General features: G+C 42.5%; 1 protein-coding gene across 1 annotated transcript; it reads right to left on the reverse strand.

The window, feature by feature from the left end:
- Positions 1-9,939: 9,939 nt before the first annotated feature.
- tpi1b (triosephosphate isomerase 1b) lies at positions 9,940-13,995 on the reverse strand. The gene is made up of 7 exons (XM_064310738.1): positions 13,804-13,995; positions 11,946-12,069; positions 11,770-11,854; positions 11,447-11,579; positions 11,242-11,327; positions 10,929-11,016; positions 9,940-10,582 (listed from the first exon to the last, which is right to left on the reverse strand). The coding sequence occupies exons 1-7, from the start codon at positions 13,913-13,915 to the stop codon at positions 10,464-10,466; spliced, it is 747 nt and encodes a 248-aa protein (XP_064166808.1). The 5' UTR covers positions 13,916-13,995; the 3' UTR covers positions 9,940-10,463.
- Between the last annotated feature and the right edge of the window lie 185 nt (positions 13,996-14,180).

Below are 14,180 nucleotides of genomic sequence, written 5' to 3' on the forward strand. Positions count from 1 at the left end.
CTCATCATTCTTATGGCCTCATGCCCCCTTCTCCGCATTGAATTATATTCTTATGAACATGAAGAAGATTAAAATCGTGTTGATTATTTTCACTCGTTATGAATTGTTATTGATGCTTTGTGTGCTTTAACTATACCCAGTCTCTGTATGTGTATATCTGTATACATATCTCTATCTATATATTAACAGCGTGATACTCCAGATACGATATGGCTTTTGGTCTTTGAATTCCACTAAATTCAGTATATACATCCAACTTGCACTTATTCAACTTCATGTACCGGAGAAATGTTGGTCTGACATTAAGGTTTTTCTCTGTATTTCTGAAAGGTTATAATCTATTCGTAAATGTCAGTGGGCACCAGAAGAATGAATATACTGTCACCTGGATACTCTGGTGATGGTTTTTTTGAGAGAAAAAATAAAAGAAATGGAAAAGAAGTTGTTGCTTAGAGGAAATTATTCATTAGAATATGTGAAATGGACAAACAATAAATTTGTTAGTTCCAGACTGCTTCAAATTCCTATAGGTTTTGCTTGTGCTTGGCCATCTTTGCTTTTTTCCCCCCACTTGTTAACCACCAATAACTTGCACAAGTGTGAAAAAAGCGGTGTGTCTGTGCCTCGACAGCGCCCCCTCCTGGATCACATGTCCAAATAAAATGGACGGTTGGTAAGTACTCTTTGTTTTTCTAAAATGTCTTTAAAAAAGTGCACTGCAGTGACTGCTGATTCAGGCATTTTACATTCATTTAGCATGTTGCTGTCTCTGTGTGCCTGCATGTTGGAAAGGCTCCTTCCTGGCCATTTCTTCCTCTCCCCTCACACTCGAGAGTTCATCTTCACCTTCATCTTCATCAGACTGACAAGAAGCTGCAGGCAGGTCAGCATTAGCTCTGAACAAACCACAGCAAGTTGCAGCCAACCATACTCACGTTTAGACACAGTAAACCTTGCATTAACCAATCAGGTTTTACAGATTACGTGAAAGTGACTGTATCCAGGAGACTGCGGGAGACAGGTCTACGATCATGTGACCTCGGCGATAGGCAAGCCAGAGGAAGATAAGACAGCAGTGAGCAAGCAATTGTTACACGGTTGTTTCATGTGTTCCATAGATCCCAACAAAGGCTTTCTGACCACTTAAGATAGGGTCAGAATATAAAGTATACTTTAATTGAGTTTAAAATATTTTCAAATTAATGCAACATATTTTGTGCTATACTGGGGTTCACAAAAATATTGGAATTTCCCTCTGAAGTTGGGCACAAGCATGCACAAACCATGCGGAAACACTCACTCTCTCGCAAACAAATGCACGCTCACACATATGGACACATGCACACACAAATACGTACCAGTAAATAGCTAAATAACCCCCCCCCCCCGCACACACACACATACACACACACACACACACACATACACACACACACACACACACTTGTGTATCCATTATAGCAACTTCGTGCTGCAGTCCAGACTCCACTGGGAGACGGAAGCTAAATCAGGACTGATGGGGTTCACATGAGTCATATCAGGATTCCAGTGAGCAGTCTGTAGGGAGAGAAACAAACCACCAAGAGACCATTTAATCAGTTTTACTACTCTGCTAAGACTCTGGATTTTGTGCCCTACAGTGTCCTTCTTATGATGGCCCTCCTTCAGATATAAGACCAGGGATGTGTTTCCACAAATGAATACAAGAAAGAATACAATTCAATCAGTAATATCATAACATTTAGCATTTTGCAATATTTTGAATGGGTGAATTTTTAACAGTTAAGGGGTATGTAAATAATTAGACCAAGGAAAGTAGACTTGAACTGAACATGTGTGGCTTATGTAGTAGGGATCACAAGGGTAAACAAGTGTTTTTTCATGGGCACATTGAAGTCACAGGAAGTAACAAATTTGTTTCTAAAAAAAAACACAAGCATCTGCCTGGTGTCGATAATTCTCAACCAGAACTCACGTGGTACACTAACAAATCAACGCACAAAATTATATGCACACACACAGACACACATGCACACACACACACATATGTGCACGCAATCATATACTCATGTACCAGAGAAGGGAGCAAGTTTGCATCAGTTCAGACACTGAGCATCCCGAACTGGTCTAAGCACTGCTATGGAGACAGTGAAGACAGTGCAGATGTCCCCACAAGATGAGTCAACTGTGCTAAAGGGCCTGGATAATTCATACACAAATGTGAAGCCTAGCAGGTTTGAAATATACAGCACACCTGAACAGATCCCTTATGCATTGCTAAGAGGCCCTGACTGTGTGAATTAAATAGGTATAAATATTCAGCACTCCTGTCATTATGTAGCATTGGAGCAACCCATGGGAATGACTGTTGATGTTGCTCTTGCTAGTTGTTTGTGCTTTAATGTAATCTGAAATAATTTTTTATTCACATCCAGTAAGTCGATAGTTATTGCCATTTTTTTCAGCTTTTTAGCTGAACAGTAATACCACCATTGGCAGGAACTGGAGACAGATGGATATGTAGACTCCAGAAAGACCCAATCATTGTTTAGAACAATAGAAATGTCCTATATAACAGATTTATTTTAAAGGGGTTTGGCCAATTAGCTGCATCATTTAATATTGATCAGTCTCATGGAATGTATTTTAAGAAGGGCCATGGCAATATTCAGGGAAGTTAAAGGGACCTTTATTTGAGGAAATATCATTTTTGATATGCTTGTTTTATTTTTCTAAGCCTACGTCCTTAGGCTTATAATACTAAGGAAGGCACATTGCCAAAGAATTAGCTGTTGTTTTTCATCCTACATTTTTGCACTTTGCACATTGTAAGAATAAAACTATTCTTACCACTGAGAAGTTTTTTTTGTTTTTTTTTTTGCAGTGTGCTGACAGCCCACTCTCAAGCCCACTGTCATCAATCCAAGTTCATACTCATGTACTTTATTATCTCTTTGTTCTTGTAAAATTATTTTATGTCCGGTAGCTTCAATTCAAATAATGTTCACATTTGTGTTTAGCTATAACACAGGGTCGTTTCCATAACTTCATTGTATGTAAAGAATTTTTTGTAAATGATTACTTGTCTTTTAGTGAGTCAAAATTCAGATTTTGTTGTTGTTCGGTTGCTCAGCTGATGAGATCCTTTACACATTATGGATAAGTTACTGCTTTTTGAGTGGCAAGCTTGCGGGACATAAGCTGCAGCCAAAGTAAATATATGGTGTTATTGTTAGCGCGCTGCCAAACTGCCCAGACTGATATAGTGTTATTATGGTTTTTTGTGCTCAGATTCCACAGAGGAAGCTGTGGCCAGTCCACCTCCCCTGTAGACCAGCTGCGGTGCGTCTGGGGCCGCTGTGTGCTGTCCTACTGGCTGCGAACATCGCTCTGATCTTCCACTGCCAGTGCAAATTACTGCAACGCCCGGCCATATTTAAAGGCCTGTCTGAATGTTGTGATGTCCCCAGTCAACGTGGGAGAGAAGAGACGAGCAGTGCAGTGCGGAGTGGGCTGCCAACTGTCACTTATTTTCACACTGAAATTAACAGCTCATGTCTTCCAGCCCCGAGCGGTGCACTGGTAATTGTTTTAAGGCTGCAGCCGTTACATTATGTGTTCATGACTCTCTTGTTGACCAAAGTGTGTCTGGGAATCGGTAGTCATCCTCCTTATTCGTTTTTCTCTGTCTCTCACCCTTAACACAGACGACAGAGGTTCTTTCAGTGCTGTTGAACCTGAGGTGAAACTGGAGATTCTCAAGTATGACACCTAAATTTCTGATCAACTACAGAGAGGTTACAGCACCTGAACTGCTACAGAACACCAGAGAGTCTACTTAAACCTCACTGCAGCCAAGGACCAATTACAAATAGACTACTTAAATCTCACTGCAGCCAAGGACCAATTACAAATAGACTACTTAAACCTCACTGCAGCCAAGGACCAATTACAAATAGACTACTTAAACCTCACTGCAGCCAAGGACCAATTACAAAGAGACTACATAAGCCTCACTGCAGCCAAAGACCACTTACAAAGAGATTATGTAAACCTCACAGCAGCCAAGAACCAATTAGAGAGAGATTATAGAGATCTCACTGCAGCCAAGGACCAGTTACAAAGAGATTACATCAGTCTCTCTGAATCTAAAGCCATCCTGTCGAGAGAATATATTGTGACAGTGCGAGAGAGAGAGACAGGCTGAGACACAGTCTTAGTGGGCTGGTGAACTACAGTCCCTGCCAGTGTATCACCATTGTCCTGCCATAGACTCTAATACACATGGTGAGTTATTCTCATGACCAGAATCAAATCCCAACTGTGCCGGTGCTGACTGCTGTCAGGAATCCTATGGGACACACTGTATAACTGACTGCAGCTTCTCCCAGGGGTGGAAGGTTTTAGTGGGTAGATTTTCCTGCCTTGTTGCACAATACCATGCTATGCTAGTCTGAGCCCTGCTGAACTGACATAATGCCATTAACGCATAGGGAAGAGACGACAGTTCAAACCGGGGAGTAAGAACTTATCTTTAAATGTATTCACTTTATTTTTTTAATGCTTTTCCCCTGTTTTTCTATCCACATCTCTCAGCCCTGGCCAAAGGGCCCGAAAAACCGCTACGCACCTCGAGCCAACGGGGGAGCTGGATCAGCGGGCACATTGACCGCATCCAGCGGGGTGCTGACCTGGTGGTGGCAGAGGGCTCAGAGGAACAGGCACGGCAGGACGCACACACACACGACCCTCCCCCTGTCAGCAGCAGACGCGATGGCTGAGACTACCTGGACGTTCGTGACGATCAATCGCAAACTCATCCTTCAAAGTTGTGAATTCGAAGTTGCGGGCAGATGTTGATTTATTCCAGGGTGCTGAGCCTTTGCTAGGAAAGCACTCCCCCATCTGCTGCTCAGCAGGGGCGGGGCAATGATACATTAAATTTACTGTATTACGAAAATACAAAACACCTCCCAAAATGTTTCTATAAACTAAACAATGAAAGTGATGGCGATATAGGATACTTTACAGATGGCATAGTGGTCAAAACCATGCAAAAAAAAAAAAAAGAGGCAAATAGCCGGTATTATACACAACATAAATACATGCAATTATGTGTTTCAAGTGCCTGCCATTTAGCCCTCTGGGATGATTGCATCATGGGGCCATCTCACTGTCTGCTTTAGAGTGCCCCTGTGGTGTTGAACAAGGCTGCCGTTCCCTATTCCGGAGGTACGGACAGTGGCAGTCTGGGCTGTTACACCTCATCCTCTGATGTTTTATTTTATTTATTTATTTTTTATTTTTTGGTGTCCCTCCGCATAAAAACTATAAAGAGACAGAGTGCTAGCTCCATTACATGTAGTTCTGTCACTCCACAACACTGTCTATTAATGCACACCAGACAACAAATAAAGCTTCAGAGATGTGATAATATATTTTTATTTGCTGTAAAATAACATAATTTATCTTCACATTTATTTCTCACGCACCCACCACCCAACCATGATTAATCAGAATGTTGTTTTTTTTTTTGTGACCCCACTCATCCAGTCTGCAGATACACTGTGGGGTCAACCTGCAGGTCACGAATAAATAAATACATGTAGGCACACAAATCCACCTGCATACTGTACACACACATACATCCGCACAGTACAGGCACACATACACATATACATAATGTGTTTATAGGACATGCCTCCCTAGGACACATCCTACAGTAAGCACTCCTACAGCACAGTAGCCTAATCCATCCTATTGGTGCACTTGTCACAGTTAAAGGCTGGGGAGGGAGGCATGGACGTCCTGCAAGAAATTTATGTTTGCTATACATCTGTATCAAACTCACCGTCAGACTCACTTGCCATGGTCCTGTATCAAACTCAAAGCTCTCATCCAGTGATTACTGCCAGCAGCACACAGATCAACCAATCACAAGAGGAAACAACGCAAAGCAAATGCCCATTAGTTGGCGGCCATGGTGCAAGTCAGTCCATAAATATTGTAAATATTCTTTTTAGCACATATTTCCTTGAGTAAAAAATTAGAAGGAGATTTGTCACCACCATGCTGCTGGACTCTGGCAGGCTAGTCTTCAGGCCCAGAGTTGGAAAATCCAGGTTCAGAAAGTAAAAGTCCTCCCTAGTATTTTGTTCCAATCACCTGGGTTTGGTAATTAGCACAAGGAGGTAGAACTAATGTGTGAAATCAACCTGCTGAGTTTGCGGGTGGAAGAAATACATGGCAGGACTATTATTTTCTGACCTCTGGACTTTCCACCTCTGTTCAGGCCAGATGGTCATTCCCTGTAGGAGTGAAACCAGGATTGGCGTGTACAGATTTTTTTCAGAAAATTAAGCTAGAATAATTGGTCGAAACTAAAACCAGCAGGCACACCAACGATCCAGAACTGGAGCTGCACACCCCAGCTTTTATAGTCTGCTCGTGGGTTTTTGTGTTTTGATATTTGACTGTAAGTTTTTGACAGTAATTTCCGTATTGTAACAGTCAAATTATATGGTGCCATTGCATTTAGTGTGTATTTGTTGGCTGGTAGTATTTAATACATTGATGTCAACTTGGTGGCACTTTATGTTATATCCTGTCACATAAAATAGCTGTCAGCTGTCACACTCAAAAAGAGTTTGGAGCATGAAAATGAGCATTAACAAGTTTTGTGCATTTTGTGGAGTCCATTCGTGTGAAGAGGAGTTGTCTGACTGTGTTTTACCAATTATTAGCAAAATGTGAATTTGCACCTTGTGTACACCTGTCTGTATGTATCCTTTTTATTTATATACCATGCTTCTCCTTATGAATGAACAGACACTCATTTCATTAGATGGGGAGAGAGAGAGGGAGGGAGGGAGAGAGAGAGATGAGATGCGATGAGATGAGATGAGATGAGATGAGATGAGATGAGATGAGATGAGATGAGATGAGATGAGAGATATGTCTGATCCCTTTTCTGAGTTTTGGAATCTCAGAGAGCCATGATACCAGGTCTCTGCTGTGAGGAAGAGCTGAGGTGACACTTTGATTGATGGCATCAATCAGAGGCTTTGCCTGGGGATAACAGAGAGGAAGGCAGGAAGATTATATTGAGGAACAGGCATGATACTTTCTACTTTCAGGGAAACTGACACTTTCTGTGTGTGTGTGTGTACAAATACACTATATATATATATATATATATATATATATACCTGGGTCATCAAAGGGGTAAATAAATTGCATGTGCCGTGAATTGAAGATGAGAGAAGAGCTTTCGAGCAGGAGGGCCAACCCTGGTCCAGGGGAGCCACAGGGTCTGCTAGTCTTTATTTTCACCTTAAATACAACAACCACTTTCGACCCACGAAACCAGGTGAGGTGAGTTCACTGTGTAATAGACTGCTTTAATAGATCAATTAAGTATTGAGTGACAACAAAAACCAGCAGACCCTGCTGCTGTCCAGGTTTTGGCCACCTCTGCTTTACAGTGTCTGCATTCAGGTGGACATCCTTTGTGCACCACTAGGGACACTAGAGAGTTCTGTTTACACCTGGTTTGTACCCATAATTTCACTTAAAAATTAGGCACAGTGCTGGCCACAGTGACTGGATTTGGTGCCAGACGAAGGGACGACATATTGGAACAGCTACTTAACAGGCCAAGCAATCCAATAACCTTTTTCTAATGAAATAAAAATGCATTCAGGATACCCCTACACCTGAACGGTTTAAGGGAGCCCCATTTAGAGGGTAATGGCTTAACGATGATCAGTTTAAGCCTAACAGGTGACATGTGACAGAAGAAAATGCTTCAACCCAATGGAGGACATTGCAGCATTGGGGTCAGCCTGCAATAGCAACTGTGCTTTTCAAATTAAGCTCATAGCTCACAACTTCATAGGGACACATGATCAAAAGATTTCCCATTTAAAATTGGATTCTGTATGTTACCATGTGTCTGATGACCTCTTCTTGTTCTCAGATTTCTTGTAAATGCTGATTTACACAGGTAAATATTAATGAATCCTCTTGAACAAATCTAATTTCATATGCATAACTATCTCATGATTATATTTGAAACGATTCCGGTACACTGTGTTCACTGCAATTCAAAACCAATAAATTCCAGGCTGTTTCTGCTTGTGAAGCCCATTAGACGGGCCGAAGGGCCAGATGGAAAGTGGCAAATTGTGCATCAATAAAAACAACCTGCTGATGACAAAGAGCACAGAGCAGCAGGTAGGACCTGGTGAGGATTCAGTCACCCAGGGCTCACCTGTCTCATTTCTTAAAGGCACCACCAGTCATGATAGGCGGTGAAAATTCTTCTCATTTTAACCAATGTATTTTTTATTTTAACCAACCATCGTATTTCTTACATCACTTGTGTGGAAAATGTGTGGATTTTATTAATTTCTTGTGTGTTAACAATCAGTTTTTTTTTTCCCACTCAAGCAATTGCATCATGACCACAGCGAAAGTTTTTTTCAGTATGAAGCCATAACTCTGAAGTGAGCAATATACCTGTCTATGATTTTAACGGTTGCACCCAGAGGGATATACACTTGTTTCAAACGCATTAGCAGAGCTGTCCTTCAAACAGCAGAGGAGTGCAGTGCTACAGTAAGAGCCGAAGAAATGCAGTGTATATGAAAAACTCTGTTTAACTATTTAATTATAATTATGATAAATACTTATATGATAAATGCCAGAAGTTTCTTGTATCACACTCTTAAATGTAAGATTAATGTAATGTAAAAAAAATGTGATATAATGCAACTGGACTGATTCATTTGTTATAATACACAACTAATTGGTGAGAAATGTTTTAATTATTGTTCTAGAAATACCAGAATTGAATGTAAAGGGTCACAATCCGTAGTAGGTTGTCCAGTAATAACCGTGGCTAGTGTATAACTGATTTCTAGCATCACGCAGGGAAGGTTTCAGACAGTGGGATTGGCTGCATCACTCCGCACGCTGCTCACCAGCGACCTCTTCTGGTCGATCAGGTCCGAACAATCTCCCTGAACCAGCTGTGTGCATCACCTCTGACTCCTATATCAGCTATGCACAACAGCAGTAGACAGTGGAGTAAAAAAAGCTTTCTGCATTACCTTGCGCCATCTAGTGGCTAATGTATGTACAACCGCCAGATAGGCATCAAATACTGTCACCTCACAAAGTGCACATGTCATTTTCCCCTGACAGCATATGTGTCTGTAAAAGAATTTATCACCGGAGTCCCAGAATAGAAGACCTCCTATTACTGGCACATTAAAGTTACAGTCAGAGATGGCCAAACAAATTAAATACAGATGAGGATGGCTATTGCAGATGAAAATTATTTTGAGTGACGGGTAGCTATTATGGGCTTCAACCAGAATGAATGGGTCTTAAGACAAGGCACTACACAAGGAAGAAAACTATTTTTAGAATTACTAGCTCACATTTGTCATCTCGCTTAAGGATCCACATACTCCAATAAAACCTAGTCAGTCTGGTTCGCTGGTCCCAGCCTAGTAGTAACCAGATATCACAAGAGTATAGAGGCAGCACATAAAGGGAGGAAAGTGACTGTGGTAGCTCCGCCCCCACAAAGTGATTGATGCCTGATTGACTCATGACATTACACATCTATTTGGCAGACGCTTTCATCCAAAGCGACATACAAAAGTGCATTTCATGTGTTTCATTCACAAAGTGTTATTCACGTCAGCTAACTGCACAGCAGCTTGGCTAGAAAACCTCATACTGAAATACTGTAAGTTTATATGGACAGTGGAGAAGATACTTAGAAATCTGGAAATGATACAGACTGCAAATAACATGCAGACACTGTCAGCCAAGGTGCAGTTGAAGGAGACAATTTGGGTGTGGAAATAAGACGTGAAAAAAATGAGATGGTTCCAAAGGGGGGAAAGCAAGAAAGAAAAGTACACATTTAGTTTCTTACAGTTTATTAAAATGGTCTTTATCCTACACACTTTCCCTCTAACAATTATTGGCCAAGACATGATTGACACCTGGTGAGGAACACTCCCCTGTGGCATACCAGCCAATGAGAAAGCAGGACATGCAATTCTAAAGGGAAGGTTTAGCAACAAAACATCAACTACACAAAAAGCCACCTACGTATTGAAAGGACACTCAATCTGATTGACCACCCGAAAACTGAAAGTGTGCACACAAGGTACGGACATGCCCGTTTGTCCAGGGCGTTTCATCAATTCAGTGCTTGTTTTAACAGTGACATACGGGTTCGCGCACTCGCTGCGTTTGCAGTACGTGAACTGAAATGCAGTACAGCGCGTGTCAATCTGTCCCTTTAAACAGTAAAGGAAAAAAAGGAAACAGAAGCAGTGACATCACATAAACACTGGAAAGACAAGGATGGGGGGGGGTCTAAGTGCTGTACTGGTCTGTGACTGGGTCAGTTGACCTCACAGGCTCACGTTGCTTCCCTTTTATGCATGAGCGTTGATGATGTCAACGAACTCTGGTTTCAGAGATGCTCCGCCCACCAGGAAGCCATCCACGTCTTTCTGGGAGCCGAGCTCCTTGGCAGTGGCACCAGTCACTGAACCTGAACAAAAAAACGAGGGCACTGGTCAACACACAAGCATACAAATGATGCCACACGAACGTACAAAATGCCTATGACAAACAGACAAGACTGTGGTTGTGCTACCCTGTGGTTGTGGAAATATGCTCTGGCCAGAAGCAAAAATAATCTAGTGTTTTTGTTAGTAGACAAAATAGATGCTATGACACCTAACTGAATTATTAAAGGAAAAATCTATGGTAAAATACAGCAAATTAAACCTCACATATACATGTATTTTAGCACTGCAGTGTATACAGGAAAGACATCCTTTGGGCGAATGAGGGTGGACAGAAGCACGAAAACGGAGTTGAAGTCTCTTACTGACCTCCGTAGATGATTCTGACAGAGTTGGCCACCGCCTCAGAGACATTGTCCTTCATCCAGTGCCTGAGCTTCTCATGAACCTCCTGGGCCTGAACAGAAGGGAGGGGGAAAAGCCCAACACTTCACACACAACAATAAAAAAAAAAAACTGAACTTTCACCTGTCAGTCTTATAGGTCTGACTGAGATGTGCGGAGCACAGAGTGAAAATGTGAAACAGTCCTGTCATGCTGGGGCATTGTCAAACAGATACCAGTGTGTGTAACTTCCTGCAGAGACCCCAGGCAGCCTTCTGCAGATGTGCAAGGTTAATACCTGTTGGGGAGAGGCAGTCTTGCCGGTACCAATGGCCCAGACAGGCTCATAAGCGAGGACAACTTTGCTCCAGTCCTTCACGTTGTCTGTCAAAATCACATGTTCAGCAATCAATAAATCCATAACTGATTTTGAAAAAGAAAACTTAATAAACACAATATCAAAAAGCTGTTAAGAATAAGATAGAAAAGAGCATGGCAGCTACCTGCGATGACCTTGGTCTGCGCAAAGACGACCTTCTCGGTGATGCCAGCCTCCCTCTCGTCCAGCTTCTCCCCGATGCAGGCAATCACACCCAGACCAGACTCCAGAGCATGAGCCACCTTCTGGCCAATGAGCTGCCGGGACCACGAGGGAGATGTCCAATCAGACGCCAAGGCGAGAAAGAGGACAGAGAGAGATCAGAAATCAATAAGCTGCAGAGATTGCTTGACACGCACACAGGCACACACACAGGCACACAAACTCAAATATGGCAAAAGTGACAAACAATTCATGGTGAAGATGAGGGCCAATGAGTCAGAGTACCTCATCGCTTTCCCCAAAAACATGGCGCCTCTCAGAGTGGCCCAGGATAACCCAGTGCACCCCACAGTCCTTGATCATCGCAGGGCTGAGAGATCAGTGGAGAGCAGAGGGCACACCAGTTAAAGTCAGCATTCAGGTGTGCAGAGGTTTCCCACGCACAGGTGCAGGGGCAGTACCTGATCTCTCCGGTGAAGGCGCCCTTGGCAACTTTATAGCAGTTCTGTGCAGCAACTCCAATCTTGGGATCCAGCTTGGACCTGGCAAAGTCGAGGTAGATCGTAGGGGCACCACACACCACCTCTGTTTGGGGAAAGATCATTATGGTAGCCTATGTATACCTTCAGAACAGACAGGGGTTATCAGTTATATCAAATTTACAGTGCTTCCCAATATCAACGAAGGCGGTAAAACAGGCTTTAGCCAGCTGCTCCATTGTCCAATCTATAATCTGATTTCACTATTGAAGGTGAATTGATTTGCTTTTTGTGGACTGTACAGTACAGTACAGTAGTGTAGCACTGGGAAACACCCTGACATTCTCAATGTAACACTACCTTGGGTCAAGTGAGTCTATATTAGTCCATCTGAAGTCACTATTCCCTAAGTAAAGGTCAGTCGACTCAGAGCTCCCTCTCCCCAATACAGAAAGGTCAGAGTGCAATGCTGAGAAGGTTACCGACCAGACCTTAACATTCTGCCAGGGTCACGGGGAAACCAATGGGTAAAGGTCGGAGATTACCGGAGTCACAACTGCAGATTTCTATAGTCACAACTGCAGATTTCTATAGTCGCCCATGTAAATATCACATTCAAACTCAGGCCGCCACGCTAGTCTTTGTAATATGTCTGTGCATTAGCTTTGAACGTTCAGAGATTCTGTACCCGGGCCTTCGTCTGCTTGCCCGTGCCTCGCCCAAGTTCGAGTGTCAGTGTGGAAAGATTGGCATTGCCAAGAGTAGTGCAAAAGTTCAAGGCCGCTTTATTTAAACCGAAGACTGAACCGAAATAAGAGAGATATCCCAATGGCGTTTTGGACATGATCGTGAAAGCTATTTATAAATAGTCCGAAATCAGACCACACTGTACATCAGCCAAGGCCGAGCTATACCCACCGTGGCACAAAGAGAAATTTTACAATGAGGCACGGAAGGGTACCAAGCACCAAGATGGAGACACTGAGCCGCTATCACAGAAAAGGGAGAGGAAGTACGGGGCGAGGATAATATAAGAGTAAAGAGAAAGCTAGTAAACTAAGGTGTTACAGCTTTCAGACTGCAGTTTTAATTCAGAGTAAGAGTTATCAAGCGTTATACTGTGAATATGTTCACCTTACAGTTAGCAAGTAGCTGCGTTATAAAATGGATACGCAACACAAGTCGAGTGGTCAGAATACGGAATTGCAGAGTGTCATACACTCATTGCAATGGGAATTCTCGTATAACAACGGACAGACTGGTTTGCACGGCTACGTGCACGAAGACACACACCCCGCCTCCCTGAACGCAGCCTGCACCACGTTGTGCTCGTCCGGTCTATTATTTCCTTCTCACAAAACCCGCATCCTCTCGATCACACATTTATAGCTAGTTCACTGGATTAAATTTAATATGTTTGTCGCGCAATTTTATTAACGATAGCACAGAGCACCAAAAAAGACTAGGTATAAAATCGAGCTCGTACAACGACATTCAACTACCTGTCTGCGGTGCTTCAGCTAAAATATAGCAAATTACTCGGCTAGTTTGAGTATACCTGTCAGATCTTGAAAGTACCTAACGTACACAATGAATCAAAACCAGGTCCTGTGAATTCAATGGATACATCGACAGTGATTGATCATGAATCATGTCAATGATTATGGACAACTAGCAAGTGGGATACATAAAAAACTAGCTTGCTGGTTCACTTGCGGGTGTACAATCTATTTTAGGCCAACTCGTATTTGTAATTATACCATAACTAATTTGCTAGGTACATGTCTACAGCAATGTTCTCAGTAGATCTGATCGCCTGCAAGAACATGATTTTACCTACCGGTTTCAGCATGGAGTTTTGCGCTGTTCATTGTATTGATAAGTTCGCCCAGGCTTTTCTTATCGCCATTCATCTTCCAATTTCCACCTACGAAAAATTTCCTCGGACCCATGATTGTGATTTGATTATAGCTGCTAGACTGCTTAAAACACAAGGAACGTCCTTCTCGGAGAGACGAGCACCAACTAGTTGTCAGAATCTCATTTTATATTAACGCCTATGCTATAGCCACACCCTCCTTGTGTTTTATTGGTTTACAGCACACATTCTCGTAAGAGCATTGCCTTCTAAAGAGAGGCGTGAGCGGGCGTAAGACGCTTTCAGATAACATAAAGGGACTCCCTGATTGGTCACTCAAAGTTCTCCTTTGACCCCGA

The sequence above is a fragment of the Anguilla rostrata genome, chromosome 1 (genome assembly GCF_018555375.3).
Source record: "Anguilla rostrata isolate EN2019 chromosome 1, ASM1855537v3, whole genome shotgun sequence".
In the NCBI taxonomy this organism is placed as follows: Eukaryota; Metazoa; Chordata; class Actinopteri; order Anguilliformes; family Anguillidae; genus Anguilla; species Anguilla rostrata.